This window comes from Bombina bombina, chromosome 11 (genome assembly GCF_027579735.1).
Source record: "Bombina bombina isolate aBomBom1 chromosome 11, aBomBom1.pri, whole genome shotgun sequence".
Taxonomy (NCBI): Eukaryota; Metazoa; Chordata; class Amphibia; order Anura; family Bombinatoridae; genus Bombina; species Bombina bombina.
In genome coordinates, this window is record NC_069509.1 from 44,504,880 (window position 1) to 44,525,557 (window position 20,678).

Here is a 20,678-nt window from a genome sequence, read left to right on the forward strand (position 1 = left end):
ATACTATAGTGGGAAAAAATGTCCTAATCGAGTCGGAACATAGAGAGCGGTTACCAACAGCGTGAATACATTGTTATTATTGTAACAGTGTTTTAGAAAAAAATGCTGGGGAGTAGCTTTGGAAAAGGAGGGCAAGTTGGATTACAACTACTTTGTATATTTGTGATTTCGAAAACATTCTTACGTTTTAGGATACAACTTTAAAGGGACTTTTACTTTTTATGTCAGTAGAAGCAGATTTATATCTGGTCGTTGTTAGCCACATTGTACTGAGACATTTATAACTTATCTAGTTATAACCAACGGAACAATTTTATAATGTTTTATTGTTAAATAACCTTTTTAATAATTGTCAATGAAAGTTTTAGATAAACCATTATTGTCTTCTGATCTGAGATGTGAATTATAGCCAACTCTTTGTTTGGTGTTTCTTTAATTTCATGCAAGTCTAATAACTTTTTCTCTTTATACTGGGAAGGGTTTAAAACTATATATATAATAGTTAGATGGCTATATATATATATATATATATATATATGGAAATCAGGAGACAGCACTCACTGGTCTTGACAATACTGGATTTATTCAGTGACGTTTCGGGGAATACACCCCTTCATCAGACCCCTGTATTCCCCGAATAAGGTGTACCTTGTATCTAAGGTGTATTCCCCGAAACGTCACTGAATAAATCCAGTATTTTCAAGACCAGTGATTGCTGTCTCCTGATTTCCATATTCTACACCATATTCTAGCACCCTGGCATTTGGAACTAAAGTGTTAGTGAGAGTGCACCTGCCAATACCTGCTGTATATATATATATATATATATATATATATATATATATATATATTGTGACAGAAAGCAAGGTCAGGTTATAAATGGAAGATATTTAAGACCAAGCATTGTACATGCTATTTCTCCTTTCAGTTAAAACCCCAGGGAGAGAGAGTGTGCATTTGATTATGCAGTTGATACACTGTGTTCTGGGTCCCTGGGGTTTGGGATAATTGGAGAGAGCGTGGGCCATTATCCCAGACAGCTGTGAAGCTGTCCAGCAGCTAATCACAGCTGTGGCTAATTAGAAGTTGTGAGGGTTATTTAGCATGACATAATAAGAGAACCAGGGAAGAAGGTCTGCCTTAAACCCTATAGGGTCCCTGAGGCTTGTAGAAAGGCTATTAAACTGTAGGTAGAAAAAATGTTAAAGCTTGGGGTAATTGAGGAATCACAAAGTGAGTGGAACAGTCCAATCGTGCTTGTTCCAAAGCCGGATAGTTTATTAAGGTTCTGTAATGACTATCGTAAGCTTAATTGTGTTTCCAAATTTGACACCTATCCAATGCCCAGAGTAGATGAGTTGATAGAAAGGCTAGGAAAAGCACGTTATCTCACTACAATTGATTTAACGAAAGGGTATTGGCAGGTGCCTCTCAGTAGTCAAGCAAAGGAAAAGACAGCTTTTTCAACCCCAGAGGGCTTATTTCAGTACACAGTGTTGCCATTTGGTTTACATGGGGCCTCAACAACATTCCAGAGGATGATGGATAGAATTCTGAAACCCCATGTTCATTATGCGGCAGCATATTTCGATGACGATGTTATAATTTATAGTACAGATTGGGAATCCCATCTTCCAAAAGTTCAAGCAGTACTTGATGCAATACGGTCCGCTGGGTTAACTGCCAATCCTGCAAAATGTGCTGTTGGTTTACAGGAAGCTAAGTACTTGGGTTATACTATTGGTAGAGAATTAGTTAAACCTCAGACAACAAAAGTAGAGGCTATACAGAACTGGCCGCAGCCTCTAACTAAAAAACAAGTAAGAGCTTTTATTGGGATAACTAGTTATTATAGAAGGTTTATCCCGAATTTCGCTACAATTGCGGTACCCTTGACAGATCTCACAAAAGCAAGGGCCCCAATTATGATAAAATGGTCCCCAGAAGCAGAACAAGCTTTTAAGCATTTGAAAGATGCCCTTTGTGCCCATCCAGTTTTGGTAACCCCCAATTTCTCTAAAGATTTTATTGTACAGACAGATGCCTCTGATGTTGGTTTAGGAGCAGTTCTCTCGCAGGAGTGTCAGGGAGAAGAGCATCCTGTCCTTTTCCTAAGCAGGAAACTTATTTCACAGGAAAATAATTATTCTATAGTGGAGAAAACATGCCTTGCCATTAAGTGGGCTTTAGAGACCCTTAGGTACTATCTATTGGGAAGAAAATTTAAATTAATAACTGATCATGCTCCCCTCACATGGATGAGTCAGAATAAGGAAACAAATTCAAGGGTTACTAGGTGGTTTCTTAGCTTGCAACCCTTCAATTTTACTGTTGAGCACAGGGCTGGTCTTTTGCAGGGCAATGCTGATAGTTTGTCTCGGGTACATTCATTGATGTCCATGGTCGCTCAACCCACTGGGTGTGAGCTGGGGGGAGGATATGTGACAGAAAACAAGGTCTGGTTATAAATGGAAGATATTTAAGACCAATCATTGTACATGCTATTTCTCCTTTCAGTTAAAACCCCAGGGAGAGAGAGTGTGTATTTGATTATGCAGTTGATAAACTGTGTTCTGGGTCCCTGGGGTTTGGAATAATTGGAGAGAGGGTGGGCCATTATCCCAGACAGCTGTGAAGCTGTCCAGCAGCTAATCACAGGTGTGGCTAATTAGAAGTTGTGAGGGTTTAAATAGCAGCCTCACTTAGGCCTATGTCAGAGAGTTACACAGCTACAGAAGCTGGTGTGTGTTTGTTACACTGTGTTAAAGACTTTTATTCCTGTGAACTGTAAAAGGACATTATTTTGACAAAGCACTTTTGGAATGCTGTGAAGTGCTGGGACACATTTAAAAGTACTGATACTTACAAAAAGTACTTAACATTGCTGCAGAGGAAAGATTTCCCTCTTTTGAAAATGAACTGCCTGTTTGTTATTGCTGTGAACAATAAAGCCTTTTAAACTACAGTGGACTGTACTGTGCTGCATTTGTGCCCTAGAAGACTGTGGTTAAAAGTGTTCCTGTTACAATATATATATATATATCAAAATAAAAATAACTTTCTTTTGAGTGAAGAACAATGCTTTTTAAACTATTTGTTAATGCACCTGTCGCTTTAGTGCAAGTAGCATAGCTTACCTTCGGGTTAGCGTGCAAGCCAAAGACTTAAGAGGGATTTGTGGTGCACCCCATGGATGTTTGATGGGAAGGGAATTTAGCGAGGCTGCACTATCACACCCCAAGATGTTACCCCTCCTGAGTGTTTTGCTTGCTTTCAAACTTTTTACTATCAACTCATAGGGGCCTATTTATCAAAGGTCTTGCATTTAACATTGCACCAGCAGCTCACAAGAGATGCTGGTGCAACGCCGCCCTCTGCAGACTCGTGGCCAATCGCGGTACTCGATCGGGTTGATTTCCGGCGATTCCTGTAAGCCTGCTCAGAGCAGGCGGACAGGGTTATGGAGCAGCGGTCTTTAGACCGCTGCTTCATAAATTGTGTTTCTACACGGGCCCACAAGCTCCGTTCAGAGCTTGATAAATGGGCCCCATAGAATGGCCGAAAGAATAGGAGAGCTACTTATTTAAATTGTGCGCTAATATTATTGCGCTCCACTTGTAATATAGGCCAATATGTATAAAGAAAAAAAATGTGTAAACAAAAAAATTAGACTTTATTTCTGTGGGGCATTTGATAGTGTTCTCTACTCTTCCCTAAAGACAATGATCTCTTTTTTCTATTATATACTTTACCAGTACCATCTTCTAATGTAGTACATAAGTTATGTTATGGTAACAGGCATCGCTGGCTCTAATAAAATGATGACGATAACTAAACCAGACTTTTTATATTAACTTTAAAAAAGCTTCAAAAGTCTCAGATTGTATTTACAAATAAAACATTTAAGAATGGCCTGTAGAAAGTAAATATGTTGTAGTAGATTGTAAGCTCTTCAGAGTAGCCTCCTCCTGCTGTATTAATATGTTTAGTTTAGTTTATTGATGTAACTGTATTTTTACTACAACAAAGTGTCACTGTGCACCCTACTCAGGTTGCAGTGCTATGGAATTTGGTGGAACTTTACAAATAAATAATAAATCAATAAATGATAATAATAAGACTGCAAATAAAGATACATATACACAATTATATAAAACAATCCTGCCCAGATTTTAAGCTACTGTTTTACCTAAGGTCTAAGACAATATTGGTATATACAGGATGAATATGAAGTATATTTTCATCCACAACCTGCATCCTCTTTGCACACAGTCTACCCTACCCCACCCACAGAACAATTATAACTCCATCCCGCAATAGTCCTGGCTTTACCCACATCTCCCTCACACAGGCTGGGCTTCCCACTTTTACATAAGCTTATGAAAAAAGTTAGAATGTAAGCATTTCTGTATGTTAATATGAAGTTGTGAGTTCTATTGAAAAGTGCTTATAGGGAACGTAAAGTCATAATTAAACATTCATGATTTAGACAGAGCATACAATTTTAACCCCTTAATGACCGACGCCTTACGCCCTTAAAAAAAATACAGTTAATGCCTGAGGACGTATGGCGTACGTCGTCGGTCTTGGAAAGCAGTGGAAGCGATCCTGATCACTTCCAGCTGCTTTCCGGTTATTGCAGTGATGCCTTGATATTGAGGCATCCTGCAATAACCTTTCTTACCCCTCCGGTGCAGAGAGACCCACTCTGTGGCCCTCTCTGCACCGGACATCTATGGCCGGTATCGTTGGTGGGTGGGAGCCGGTCTGGGAGGCAGGTGGGCGGCTATCGATGGTTCCTATCAGTAAGAGGGGGGCGGGATCGGGGGCGGGCATGGACGCGCACACGCGTGCATGGGGGGCGGCGGGCGGGCGCGTACACGAAGAGGGTGCGGGTGGGAACCGCTACACTACAAAAAAATGTTAGTCAATAAGTCGGAGAAAGGGGGCGGGAATGCATAAAAACTGATCTAAGGGATCTGGGAGGGGGTGGGGGTTGGTCTTTGGGGGGGAAGCTACACTACAGAAAAAAATTAAATAATAATTGTATTTTATTCTAAACTGGGTACTGGCAGACAGCTGCCAGTACCCAAGATGGCTCCTAATAAGGCAGAGGGGGAGGGTTAGAGAGCTGTTTGGGGGGGATCAGGGAGGTTGCGGGCTAAGGGGGGATCCTACACATCAGCATATGTAAATATACTTAATTTAAATATATATATATATATATATCTTTTATTGTAGTACTGGCAGACTTTCTGCCAGTACTTAAGATGGTGGGGACAATTGTGGGGTGGGGGAGGGAAGAGAGCTGTTTGGGAGGGATCAGGGGGTGTGATGTGTCAGGTGGGAGGCTGATCTCTACACTAAAGATAAAATTAACCCTGCAAGCTCCCTACAAGCTACCTAATTAACCCCTGCACTGCTGGGCATAATACACGTGTGATGCGCAGCAGCATTTAGCGGCCTTCTAATTACCAAAAGGCAACACCAAAGCCATATATGTCTGCTATTTCTGAACAAAGGGGATCCCAGAGAAGCATTTACAACCATTTGTGCCATAATTGTGAAAAAAATTACAGTTTTTTTAATTTGATCGCATTTGGCGGTGAAATGGTGGCATGAAATATACCAAGATGGGCCTAGATCAATACTTGGGGTTGTCTACTACCCTACACTAAAGCTAAAATTAACCCTAGAAGCTCCCTACATGCTCCCTAATTAACCCCTTCACTTTGGGCATAATACACATATGGTGCACAGTGGCATTTAGCTGCCTTTTAATTACCAAGAAGCAACGCCAAAGCCATATATGTCTGCTATTTCTGAACAAAGGGGATCCCAGAGAAGCATTTACAACCATTTGTGCCATAATTGCACAAGTTGTTTGTAAATAATTTCAGTGAGAAACCTAAAGTTTGTAAAAAAAATTGTGAAAAAGTGAACGATTTTTTTTTATTTGATCGCATTTGGCGGTGAAATGGTGGCATGAAATATATCAAAATGGGTCTAGATCAATACTTTGGGATGTCTTCTAAAATAAAATATATACATGTCAATTGCTATTCAGAGATTCCTGACAGATATCAGGGTTCCAATGTAACTAGCGCTAATTTTGAAAAAAAAAAAATGGTTTGGAAATAGCAAAGTGCTATTTGTATTTATGGCCCTATAACTTGCAAAAAAAACAAAGAACGTGTAAACATTGGGTATTTCTAAACTCAGGACAAAATTTAGAAACTATTTAGCATGGGTGTTTTTTGGTGGTTGTAGATGTGTAACAGATTTTGGGGGTTATAGTTAGAAAAAGTGTGTTTTTTTTCCATTTTTTCCTCATATTTTATAATTGTTTTTATAGTACATTATAAGATATGATGAAAATAATGGTATATTTAGAAAGTCCATTTATTGGCGAGAAAAACGGTATATAATATGTGTGGGTACAGTAAATGAGTAAGAGGAAAATTACAGCTAAACACAAACACCGCAGAAATGTAAAAATAGCCTTGGTCCCAAACGGACAGAAAATGGAAAAGTGCTGTGGTCATTAAGGGGTTACACAACTTTCCAATTTACTTCTAATATTTAATTTAATTGCTTTCTTCTCTTGTTATCCTTTGCTGAAAGGTTTATCTGCTGCTGATTGGTGGCTGCATATATATACTGATTGTCATTGGCTCACCCATGTGTTCAGTTAGAAACCAGTAGTGCATTGCTGCTCCTTAAACAAATGATACCAGGAGAATGACGCAAATGTGATAATAGAAGTAAACTGGAAAGTTGTTTAAAATTGTGTGTTCTACCTAAATCATGAAAGACAATGTTTGGGTTTCATGTCCCTTTAAGTGTCTCAAGCTCCACCACAACTCAATAATGGACTTCTGGAGCACTAAGTATTTGTCATTTCTTAAAGTGAAAGTAAATCTTAGCGTTGTACAAACGCTAGGATTTACTATTGAAACAAATAAAGGGCACTTTCATTCATGAAGTATAAAGGCTGTGACACACTGCAAGCATCGCTTCTGAAGTTCAATTATTTCATCTCTGAGAGCTTAGCTACGTGACCTGACGCAGCAGAGTGCTCAGAGATGAAAAGGCATGACACACTGAGCGCGCACAGCTGCATCCACACGCTGCGCGCCGCTCCGCTTGCAGTGTGTCACAGCCTTAAGATACTTCATGTAGAAAGCTCCTTTATTTGATTCAATCGGTCGCTGTTCTTAGCTGCTACGGCAGCACACGGCTAAAAAAAAAAATTTGGCTAAGAGGTGACGTTTTCACCTCTTAGCCAATAGCCGTGCGGTAAATCCGGCTTGGCACCCATGGGAGCCGGATTTACCCCACGGCTATTGGCTAAGAGGTGAAAACGTCACCTCTTAGCCAAAAAATTTTTTAGCCGTGCTCTGCTGTAGGAGTTAAGAGCGGCGACCGATTGAATCAAATAAAGGAGCTTTCTACATGAAGGATCTTATACTTAATGAATGAAAGTCCCCTTAATTTGTTTCAATAGTAAATCCTAGCGTTTGTACAACGCTAGGGTTTACTTTCACTTTAACTGATATTTCCTTAATGTAGAAATATAAAAACATTTGTGGAGTTTTCTTTAATTTTACTTTATTGTATAACTCCCAAAGGACAAAGGTTTTGAATTTAACTTTCTTCCCTGAGAAACTAGAATTAAAGGTTTATAAATGAAGCCAGTAATTCAGATTACAGATAAGGGGGCCGATTTAACATGCTGGAAATGCAGCAGTTTCCTTGCAAACCGTCAGGCTCGCCGGTAACATAAGTTAAGAAGCAGCGGTCTTAACACCGCTACTCCTTAACTTATCCGCCACCTCTGAAGCAGCGGACAGCAATCATCCTATGATTCATTAAGCCTTCATTCATCCCTATCGGAGAGGTGGTATACAGTGATCAGAGCACACATTTACATATGTTTAGGTGCGTATATATATATATTTACATATATGTATATATATATTTATATATGTGTGTGTGTCTGTGTGTGTGTTGACTTTGTAATATTCTGAACAGATAATGTGATCTGAAGGAAAAGTAATTTAAAAAAAACAACATCAACCATTTTTTTTAAATATTTGATTGTAAATCTCATTCATTGTCACTAACAGTGCTGGGGTTATTAAATCATGTTTTTTAAGGAGATTGCTTAATTGTGACTTTCATAGTTAAAGGGACAGTCTAGTCCAAAATAAACTTTCATGATTCAGATAGACGCAGGGGTGGGCAGACTTTTGTAAGGCAAGGGCTACCTCTAATTTTATTCCAAGTGACGTGGTCACCTAACTAAAAAAAAACACCAATTGCTGGCTGAAAATTTTATTTTTGCCACAGATAGGACCTGCTGGCTGAAAATTGTATTTTGGCCTCAAATAGGACCTGCTGGCTGAAAATTGTATTTTTGCCACAAATAATACAGCTTTAAAAATCAGCCGTGCTCTTTAATAATGAATACAGCCACGCTCTTTACTTACTACGAGAGCTCTCTCTTTACGTCACGCTGGGACCATCAAGCAACCTTATCTGTGTACCGTGCCTGCGTATGAATAAGTAGTCTCACAATCCAGATAGCTCGAGTCTAGGGCTAACAGAGTAGTCAAGCCTGGAACACATGGAAACCCCACAGCTCAGGTACAGCAATGACAATAAACTATTCTCAGCCAATCAAAGACAGACTCATTCTACAAAGTAATTGTATTGGCTGGACACCATGTCAGGTTGATTAGGGGGCAGGTCCTGTTGGCTGCTCTCCATCCGTCCGCTACTAGCTGAAGACTACTGTAAATAGTTGGGACAGTGACAGCAGCAGGCTCTGTACCGCCTACACAGCAACCAGAGACTGGTATAGCAGCAACAGCACTGACCTGCACCATTTGGTGACAACAAATTCTGGGGACAGAAAGCTGCAGAACCTAGCACAAAGTATAGCTGCTATTAGTGTGTCACAGAAAGTATCAGAGAGCAGCATCAAAGCCTGGTACAGAGTAAGTAAAAGAACCTGAGGGGGGTAACAGACCCTGCGGAAAAAAACAACACCAGACCATTTACCCAGCAGAGCCTGGTGACAAGTAACGGAGGACAGAATTAGAGAATAGCAGCAGAATATCAGACAGAGCAGGACCTGGAACTGCCAAACCCAGGGAAACCGAGCAGCATCTCAGCCTGGCGCATGAAGAGTCTGTACTATGGACTGACCACTCAAGACAAAAAAGTAGGAGAGCTTGGGACAGGCAGTAACCAAAGCTAGGGCAGCGAGTTCAGCTACAGCCACGTCGCACATGCTGAAGTACAGTGCCCATACCGCCGTCATAGACTCATAGCCGATTTCAAAATTTTGCATAAGAGAAAAATTCTCATACATCTACGGTAGCGAGGCTCTTCACATTGAGGCCTATTTATCGCCAGAAACACAGGGGGGGTCAAGCTCCATTTGGAGCTTGATAGATAGGGGGGTAGTTATCAAGCCGTCTACTTTTCTGGCTTCGCCGGCCCAATACGTCCGCCTAAGCTCGCCTACCTTCGCCGCCGCGGACCTGAAAAAATATGCCTAAGTTATCAAATAAAGCTGTCAAAAAGCCGCGGGGCGATGAGCAGCGGACTGTGACAGTTATCACTCATCCGATCTCGCTGCCCTTCGGCTTTTTCCCAGCTTTATTGCTAGCCTGTCACTAAGCACTCACACTAACTACACTGTTCTACCCCCTATACCGGCGCCCCCGGAGCCCCCCGCAACTAAATAAAGTTACTAACCCCTAAACCGCCGCTCCTAGACCCTGCCGCAACTCTTATAAATGTATTAACCCCTAAACCGCCGCTCCCGGACACCGCTGCCACCTACATTATACCTAGTAACCCCTATCCTGCCCCCCCTATACCGTCGCCCTCTATTATAAAATTATTAACCCCTATCCTGCTGATCCCGCACCTCTCCGCAACTAAATAAATAGTTTAACCCCTAAACCGCCGCTCCATGAACCCGCTGCAACCTATATTAAACCTATTAACCCCTATCCTGCCCCCCACTACGTCGCCGCCACTGTAATAAAATTATTAACCCCTAAACCTAAGTCTAACCCTAACCCTAACGCCCCCCTAACTTAAATATTAATTAAATAAATCTAAATAAATTAACTCTTATTAACTAAATGAATCCTATTTAAAACTAAATACTTACCTTTAAAATAAACCCTAATATAGCTACAATATAAATAATAATTATATTCTAGCTATCTTAGGATTTATATTTATTTTACAGGTAACTTTCAATTTATTTTAACCATGTACAATAACTATTAAATAGTTATTAACTATTTAATAGCTTACCTAGCTAAAATAAAGAGAAATGTACCTGTGAAATAAATCCTAACCTAAGTTACAATTACACCTAACACTACACTATACTTTAATAAATTATTCCTATTTAAAAATAAATACTTACCTGTAAAATAAACCCTAAGATAGCTACAATATAATTAATAATTATATTATAGCTATCTTAGGATTTATATTTATTTTACAGGTAACTTTGTATTTATTTTAGCTAGTTAGAATAGTTATTAAATAGTTATTAACTATTTAATAACTACCTAGCTAAAAGAAATACAAAATTACCTGTAAAATAAATCCTAACCTAAGTTACAATTAAACCTAATACTACACTATCATTAAATTAACTAAATAAACTACCTACAAATAACTACAATTAAATACAATTACATAAACTAACTAAAGTACAAAAAATAAAAAAAGCTAAGTTACAAAAAATAAAAAATTAAGTTACAAACATGTTAAAAATATTACAACAATTTTAAGCTACTTACACCTAATCTAAGCCCCCTAATAAAATAACAAACCCCCCCAAAATAAAAAAAATCCCTACCCTATTCTAAATTAAATAAATTTCAAAGCTCTTTTACCTTACCAGCCCTTAAAAGGGCCATTTGTGGGGGCATGCCCCAAAAAGTTCAGCTCTTTTGCCTGTAAAAGAAAAATACAACCCCCCCCAACATTAAAACCCACCACCCACATACCCCTAATGTAACCCAAACCCCCCTTACAAAAACCTAACACTAATCCCCTGAAGATCATCCTACCTTGAGTCGTCTTCACTCAGCCGAGCCACCGATGGAACTGAAGAGGACATCCGGAGCGGAAGAAGTTAATCCTCCAAGCGGCGCTGAAGAAATCTTCCATCCGATGAAGTCATCATCCAGGCGGCGCTGAAGAAGTCTTCGATCCGGCCGATGTCATCTTCAAAGAGGCGCTGAAGAGGTCTTCTATCCGGGCGAAGTCATCTTCCAAGCCGGGTCTTGAATCTTCATCCCGCCGACGCGGAACCACCTTCTTCACCGACGGACTACGACGAATGACGGCTCCTTTAAGGGACGTCATCCAAGATGGCGTCCCCTCAATTCCGATTGGCTGATAGGATTCTATCAGCCAATCGGAATTAAGGTAGGAAAATCTGATTGGCTGATGGAATCAGCCAATCAGATTCAAGTTCAATCCGATTGGCTGATCCAATCAGCCAATCAGATTGAGCTCGCATTCTATTGGCTGATCGGAACAGCCAATAGAATGCGAGCTCAATCTGATTGGCTGATTCCATCAGCCAATCATATTTTTCCTACCTTAATTCCGATTGGCTGATAGAATCCTATCAGCCAATCGGAATTGAGGGGACGCCATCTTGGATGACGTCCCTTAAAGGAGCCGTCATTCGTCGTAGTCCGTCGGTGAAGAAGGTGGTTCCGCGTCGGTGGAAGGAAGATTCAAGACCCGGCTTGGAAGATGACTTCGCCCGGATAGAAGACCTCTTCAGCGCCTCTTTGAAGATGACATCGGCCGGATCGAAGACTTCTTCAGCGCCGCCTGGATGATGACTTCATCGGATGGAAGATTTCTTCAGCGCCGCTTGGAGGATTAACTTCTTCCGCTCCGGATGTCCTCTTCAGTTCCATCGGTGGCTCGGCTGAGTGAAGACTACTCAAGGGAGGATGATCTTCAGGGGATTAGTGTTAGGTTTTTGTAAGGGGGGTTTGGGTTAGATTAGGGGTATGTGGGTGGTGGGTTTTAATGTTGGGGGGGGTTGTATTTTTCTTTTACAGGCAAAAGAGCTGAACTTTTTGGGGCATGCCCCCACAAATGGCCCTTTTAAGGGCTGGTAAGGTAAAAGAGCTTTGAAATTTATTTAATTTAGAATAGGGTAGGGATTTTTTTTATTTTGGGGGGGGTTGTTATTTTATTAGGGGGCTTAGATTAGGTGTAAGTAGCTTAAAATTGTTGTAATATTTTTAACATGTTTGTAACTTAATTTTTTATTTTTTGTAACTTAGCTTTTTTTATTTTTTGTACTTTAGTTAGTTTATGTAATTGTATTTAATTGTAGTTATTTGTAGGTAGTTTATTTAGTTAATTTAATGATAGTGTAGTATTAGGTTTAATTGTAACTTAGGTTAGGATTTATTTTACAGGTAATTTTGTATTTCTTTTAGCTAGGTAGTTATTAAATAGTTAATAACTATTTAATAACTATTCTAACTAGCTAAAATAAATACAAAGTTACCTGTAAAATAAATATAAATCCTAAGATAGCTATAATATAATTATTAATTATATTGTAGCTATCTTAGGGTTTATTTTACAGGTAAGTATTTATTTTTAAATAGGAATAATTTATTAAAGTATAGTGTAGTGTTAGGTGTAATTGTAACTTAGGTTAGGATTTATTTCACAGGTACATTTCTCTTTATTTTAGCTAGGTAAGCTATTAAATAGTTAATAACTATTTAATAGTTATTGTACATGGTTAAAATAAATTGAAAGTTACCTGTAAAATAAATATAAATCCTAAGATAGCTAGAATATAATTATTATTTATATTGTAGCTATATTAGGGTTTATTTTAAAGGTAAGTATTTAGTTTTAAATAGGATTCATTTAGTTAATAAGAGTTAATTTATTTAGATTTATTTAATTAATATTTAAGTTAGGGGGGCGTTAGGGTTAGACTTAGGTTTAGGGGTTAATAATTTTATTACAGTGGCGGCGGCGTAGTGGGGGGCAGATTAGGGGTTAATAAATTTATTATAGGTGGCGACGGTGTAGGGGGGGCAGGATAGGGGTTAATACATTTAATATAGGTTGCGGCGGGTTCAGGGAGCGGCGGTTTAGGGGTTAATACATTTATTATAGTTGCGGTGGGCTCCGGGAGCGGCGGTTTAGGGGTTAATATGTATAGAGTAGCTTGCGGTGGGCTCCGGGAGCGGCGGTTTAGGGGGTAATAACTTTATGTAGTTGCGGCGGTGTAGGGGGGGTCAGATTAGCGGTGTTTAGACTCGGGGTACATGTTAGGGTGTTAGGTGTAGACAGCTCCCATAGGAATCAATGGGATGTCTGTCAGCAGCGAACTTGTACTTTCGCTATGGTCAGACTCCCATTGATTCCTATGGGATCCGCCGCCTCCAGGCTGGCGCTTTGAAAACCAGGTACGCTGGGCCGTAAAAGTGCCGAGCGTACCTGCTAGTTTTTTGATAACTAGCAAAAGTAGTGAGATTGTGCCGCACTTGTGTGCGGAACATCTGGAGTGACGTAAGAATCGATCTGTGTCGGACTGAGTCCGGCGGATCGAAGTTTACGTCACAAAATTCTACTTTTGCCGGTCTCGAGCCTTTGATAACTAAGGCGAATCAGCCTCGCCACAAATACGCTGCGGAATTCCAGCGTATTTGAGGTTGACGGCTTGATAACTAGGCCCCATAGGCCTCATAGAATCTAGATGTGTTTCTGATATTATGCAGACTTTTGAAATCTTCCCGGCGGTAACCTCAAAATTCACTCAGGGTCCACCGGTAGACCGCAATCTACCTATTGCCCACCCCTGAGATAGAGAATGTAATTTTAAACAATTTTCCAATTTACTTTTATTATGAATTTTGCTTTGTTCTTTTGGTATTCTTAGTTGAAAGCTAAACTTGGGAGGTTCATATGCAAATTTTTAAGCCCTTGAAGGCCGCTTGTTCTCTCAGGGCATTTTTACAGTTTTTCACCACTAGAGGGTGTTAGTTCATGTGTGTCATATAGATAACACTGTGCTCATGCACATGAAGTTCCTAGGAGTCAGCACTGATTGGCTAAAATGCAAGTCTGTCAAAAGAACTGAAATAAGATGGCAGTTTTGCAGAGGCTTAGATACAAGATAATCACAGAGGTAAAAATTGTATTTATATAAATGTTGGTTATGCAAAACTAGTCAATGGGTAATAAAAGGATTATCTATCTTTTAAAACAAAAAAAGTATGGTGTAGACTGTCCCATTAACAATTTTAATCCATTTCCACCTGAACCTAACCTAACCTCAGATGCTAACCCATCTGAATCCATCTTTTAGGTTGTCAGCATGAACTGTGCACTCTTTAATAACATTCTTTGAACTATAAATTGTGAAGCCTCTGCCTTGCAACACTGTAACTTAAAGGGACACTGAACCCAAATTTTTTCTTTTGTGATTCAGACAGAGCATGCAATTTTTTAGCAACTTTCTAATTTACTCCCATTATCAAATTTTCTTCATTCTCTTGGTATCTTTATTTGAAATGCAAGAATGTAAGTTTAGATGCCGGCCCATTTTTGGTGAATAACCTGGGTTATTCTTGCTGATTGGTGGATAAATTCATCTACCAATAAAAAAGTGCTGTCCATAGTGCTGAACTAAAAAAGAAGCTTAGATGCCTTCTTTTTCAAATAAAGATAGCAAGTGAACGAAGAAAAATTTATAATAGGAGTAAATTAGAAAGTTGCTTAAAATTGCATGCTCTATCTGAATGACGAAAGAACAAATTTGGGTTCAGTGTCCCTTTAACCAAAGAGATCATTATACGAGATTGCACCTTCATGACTGGGTTTTTATAAGTCCAAACACGGTCACAAGAGTTCTTTTCAAAGTACCTGTGCCTAGATTACTGAACTTGTAAACCTGAACGGGTAATGTAAGTTTTTTTTTAATCTCATTACATTACCTAATTAAATAAATACAATTGAAACAACAGTAAGTAGGTGCTAACAGTGTATTACCCACCCCTCTAGAGCACTAATCTCCCACCCGTACTTACCTTGTACTTACATGGGACTATTTGCCATACGTTGCAACTGACCTAACCTGATAGTTGTCTATAACAACAACTATATTACCAGACTTTTGCTTCAGCCATATGATACTAACCTGGCATATTAACATCTTATGCATGTACATTTAGGGCTATTATCATTATTTTTTATTGTTGTTGTTTCAATTGTATTTATTTAACTCATTAGGTTCAGTGAGCTCACTTTATTTCTGAGGTTGTAATCTGTATACCGGTAATAAACTGTGCATATTAGCATAATTGCAGTGTATTTGCTGACTGACGTATCTTTAGCCATATTTGCCTATTGGCAGTCGCACCATATGCTGTTCACTCTTTTTTTACTAATTGGTGATACACTTCATTGCTGGATAGGGGAGATCTCTCTCTTTTCTACTGTTATAATAATAATAACTAGTATTTATATAGCGCCTTTCTCCCAGTGGGACTCAAAGCATTTTATTAGCGCTCGCTTTCGGAATTAACCAAATCGGCAGCTGACTAATAGTTATTATTACCCAATTTAATGGTACTCATTTTATCGACCTCGGAAGGATGAAGGGCTGAGTCGGCACTGCTGGGATTTGAACCTGTATCCCACAAAAGTGAGTACACCACTCACATTTTTGTAAATATTGTTTTATATCTTTTCATGTGACAACACTGAAGAAATGACACTTTGCTACAATGTAAAGTATGTATGTGTGTGTGTTTATATGTGTATTTATGCATTTATATGTGTCGACACAGGGTTGCCACAAACCTTTGTAAAAAATGCAATATATGCGAAACGCAATAAATCAAAGCACAAAAAAGGAGGAACACCTGTACCTATATATTTTCATACATAGAAAAAAAATAATGTAGGGAATCATGTTCGCCTGGTATCGCTAAATGCCGAAAGCATACGCTGTCGGCATTTAACATTGCACAAGCAGTCCGTGAAATGCTTGTGCAATGCCGCCCCCTGCACATTCATGGACAATCGGCCACTAGCAGGGAGTGTCAATCATCCCGATCGTATCTGATTGGGATGATTGCCGTCCGCCACTTAAAAGGTGACGACAAGTTAAGGAGTACCGGTCTTACAACCGCTGCTTCTTTACTTCTTTTTCTGGCGATCCGGAAACTATGAGCTTAGAAAGCAGCATCGACTGCTTATTAAATCAACCCCCAAAACATCAAATTTGTAAAATGTTGTGAAAGTACATAATGAGGACCAAGTAGCAGCCTTATATATCTGTTCAGCTGAAGCCTCATTCTTCAAGGCCCAGGAAGAAGACATCGCACAGGTAAAGTGTGCCGTAAATCGAGATGGAGGCTGCTGGCCCTTTTCAACATAACATTTCTTAAGCAACCATTTCTTTTAAACCTAGTGAGCATTTTTTGTTTTCCTATTCTCATTCCTGTAATAATTTATACCTGCAGGTTGTTTGACATTCTCCTCAGAACAATCTCCTCCTGATGCAAATGTGTCACTGGTCTGAGATCTTTTTGCTAATAAAGTTTCTCCTGACTTATCTGGTCTGGGGCATTTTTCTATTCTTCCCATATTTTCTTGCGTGACAATGTCTCCTGGTACGGTTAATGTTTTGTTTGGTGCCATATCTCTTCCTGTTGCATCTGCAAAATTGGTATCATGGTTAATATGTTAAATCAATTAATTATAAAAAATGCATAATCTCTAATGACTTCAGGTGATAACAATTAATTTAAATAATTTGCTGCCAAATATAAGTTGTCGTAAGAGAAATAGATATTACCTCTTATAGAAAACAAATGACTCGAAATGCAAAGCAACGCTAAAACATACTGTAACTATGAAATAGAAATAATTGAACAGAATATAAAAAAAAAAAAAAAAAACAATTTAAATAGTCTTAAAGGGGCAGTCTAGATAGAGCATGCAATTTCAAAAAAAACTTTCCAATTTACTATTATCATCAAATTTGTTTTGTTCTCTTGGAATTCTTTGTTGAAAGCTAAGCCTAGGTAGGCTCATATGCTAATTTCTAAGCCCTTAAAGGCCACCTCTTATCTCAATGCATTTTGACAGTTTTTCACAGCTAGACAGCATTAGTTCATGTGTGCCATATAAAAAACATTGCGCGCACTCCTGTGGAGTTGTTTACGAGTCAGCACTGATTGGCTAAATTACGGGTAGAGTGTGTTGTAAATGGAGATGGAGGCTGCATGCCATTTTCAACATATTCAACATAACATTTCTTAGGGAACCATTTCTTTTAAACCTAGTGAGCATTTTTTGTTTTCCTATTCTCATTCCTGTAATAATTTATACCTGCAGGTTGTTTGATATTCTTCTCAGTACAGTCTCCTCCTGATGCAAATGTGTCACTGGTCTGAGATCTTTTTGCTAATAAAGGTTCTCCTGACTTATCTGGTCTGGGGCATCTTTCTATTCTTCCCATATTTTCTTGTGTGACAATGTCTCCTGGTATGGTTATTGTTTTGTTTGGTGTCACAGCTCTTCCTGTTACATCTGCAAAATAGGTATCATGGTTAATAAGTTAAATCAATTATTATCAAAAATGCATAATCTCTAATGACTTCAGGTGATAACAATTAATTTAAATAATTTGCTGCTAAATATAAGTTGTCATAAGAGAAATATATATTACCTCTTATAGAAAACAAATGACTTGAAATGCAAAGCAACGCTAAAACATACTGTAACTATGAAATAGAAATAATTGAACAGAATATAAAAAAAAAATAACAATTTAAATATTCTTAAAGGGGCAGTCAGATAGAGCATGCAATTTCAAAAAAACTTTCCAATTTACTATTATCATCAAATTTGCTTTGTTCTCTTGGCATTCTTTGTTAAAAAAAGGGAATTTATGCTTACCTGATAAATTGATTTCTTCTACGATACGACGAGTCCACGGATTTCATCCTTACTTGTGGGATATTATCCTCCTGCTAACAGGAAGTGGCAAAGAGCACCACAGCAGAGCTGTATATATAACTCCTCCCTTCCCCTCCATCCCCAGTCATTTGACCGAAGGTTTAGGAAGAGAAAGGAAAAGCTAAAAGGTGCAGAGGTGACTGAAGTTGTAAAAATAAAATATAATCTGTCTTAAAATGACAGGGAAGGCCGTGGACTCGTTGTATCGTAGAAGAAATCAATTTATCAGGTAAGCATAAATTCCCTTTTCTTCTACAAGATACGACGAGCCCACGGATTTCATCCTTACTTGTGGGATACAATACCAAAGCTACAGGACACGGATGAAAGGGAGGGACAAGACAGAGACCTAAACGGAAGGCACCACTGCTTGAAGAACTTTTCTCCCAAAAACAGCCTCAGAAGAAGCAAACGTATCAAATTTGGAAAATTTGGAAAGAGTATGAAGGGACGACCAAGTCGCAGCCTTACAAATCTGTTCAACAGAAGCATCGTTTTTAAAAACCCATGTGGAAGCCACAGCCCTAGTAGAATAAGCAGTAATTCTTTCAGGAGGCTGCTGTCCAGCAGTCTCATATGCAGGGCGGATGATACTCCTCAGCCAAAAAGAAAGAGAGGTAGCCGTAGCTTTCTGAGCCCTACGCTTTCCAGAATAAACAATAAATAATGAAGATGATTGAAGGAAATCCTTAGTTGCCTGTAAGTAAAACTTCAAGGCACGGACCACGTCCAGGTTATGTAACAGACGATCCTTCTTAGAAGAAGGATTAGGACACAAGGAAGGAACAACAATTTCCTGATTAATATTCTTATTTGAAACAACCTTAGGAAGAAATCCAGGTTTGGTACGTAAAACCACCTTATCAGAATGAAAGATAAGATAAGGCAAATCACACTGTAACGCTGAAAGCTCAGAAACTCTTCGAGCAGAAGAAATAGCAACTAAAAATAGAACTTTCCAAGATAACAATTTAATATCTATGGAATGCATGGGTTCAAACGGAACCCCTTGAAGAACTCGAAGAACTAAATTCAAACTCCAAGGAGGAGTAAATGGTCTAAATACAGGCTTAATTCTAGTTAGAGCCTGACAAAAAGACTGAACATCTGGCACATCTGCCAAACGTTTGTGAAGCAAAATCGACAAAGCAGAAATTTGTCCCTTTAAGGAATTAGCTGATAACCCTTTCTCCAACCCTTCTTGGAGAAAAGAGAGAATCCTGGGAATCCTAACTTTACTCCATGAGTAACCCTTGGATTCACACCAATAAAGATATTTACGCCATATCTTATGATAGATTTTTCTAGTGACAGGCTTTCAAGCCTGTATCAAAGCATCGATGACCGAATCAGAGAATCCTCGCTTAGATAAAATTAAGCGTTCAATCTCCAAGCAGTCAGCTGCAGAGAACTTAAGATTTGGATGTTGGAAAGGACCTTGAATGAGAAGGTCCTGTCTCAAAAGAAGTTTCCACGGTGGCAGAGAGGACATGTCCACTAGATCCGCATACCAAGTCCTGCGTGGCCACGCAGGCGCTATCAGGATTACTGAAGCTCTCTCCTGTTTGATCCGAGCAATCACGCGTGAAAGGAGAGAAAACGGTGGAAACACACAAGCTAGGCTGAACGACCAAGGAACTGCCAAGGCATCTATCAGTTCGGCCTGAGGATCCCTCGACCTGGATCCGTATTTTGGAAGCTTGGCATTCTGTCGGATGCCATCAGATCCAATTCCGGTCTGCCTCATCGGAGAATCAGAGAGGCAAACACCTCCGGGTGGAGCTCCCACTCCCCCGGATGAAAAGTCTGACGACTTAGAAAATCCGCTTCCCAGTTCTCTACTCCTGGGATGTAGATTGCCGATAGATAGCAAGAGTGGGCCTCCGCCCATGGGATTATCTTTGATACTTCTATTATCGCTAAGGAGCTCCTTGTTCCCCCCTGATGATTGATATACACCACAGTCATGATATTGTCCGACTGGAATCTGATGAATTTGGCCAAAGCCAACTGAGGCCACGCCTGAAGCACATTGAATATTGCTCTCAGTTCCAGAATATTGATTGGAAGTAGAGACTCCACCTGAGTCCAAACACCCTGAGCCTTCAGGGAATTCCAAACTGCACCCCAGCCCAGAAGGCTGGCATCCATTGTCACTATCACCCACGAGGAAACAACTCCCCTGGGACAGATGATCCGGCGACAACCACCAAAGAAGAGAGTCTCTGGTCTCTTGATCCAGATTTATCTGAGGAGATAAATTTGCAAGTTTACAAGAATTAATATAAGATATAATTATACTTATACTCATTTCTCTTAAATTAAAGTTTTAATCTGATTTGGGAATTTTATCAATTATTAATTCAACTAAAATTTTCACTTCTTAAAATTCCATCCTTTTTCTCTTTTTTGAGTATACAATGAAACAAAATGTTTTACATGTAAAGCTGTTTCTTTACAAGCTATATAAAATACTCCGGTTTATTATGTGAATACATTTAAAAAGAATGGACACTTTGTAGATAGCGCAAACAACTAGTAACATGAGGATACAATTCAAATGTAATGTTTCAATTAACAAAGACAAATCTAGTGATGACGCTAGAGGT

General features: G+C 39.2%; 1 protein-coding gene across 1 annotated transcript in view; it reads right to left on the reverse strand.

Moving 5' to 3' along the window:
* LOC128641703 (uncharacterized) overlaps window positions 1-20,678 on the reverse strand; it is a 103,613-nt gene that overhangs the window by 22,825 nt on the left and 60,110 nt on the right. The window contains exons 5-6 of the mRNA XM_053694234.1: window positions 17,440-17,640; window positions 16,563-16,763 (exon numbers count right to left, since the gene is read on the reverse strand). Of these exons, the coding sequence (XP_053550209.1) occupies window positions 16,563-16,763; window positions 17,440-17,640 (402 nt within the window). The remainder of the gene's footprint in view (window positions 1-16,562; window positions 16,764-17,439; window positions 17,641-20,678) is intronic.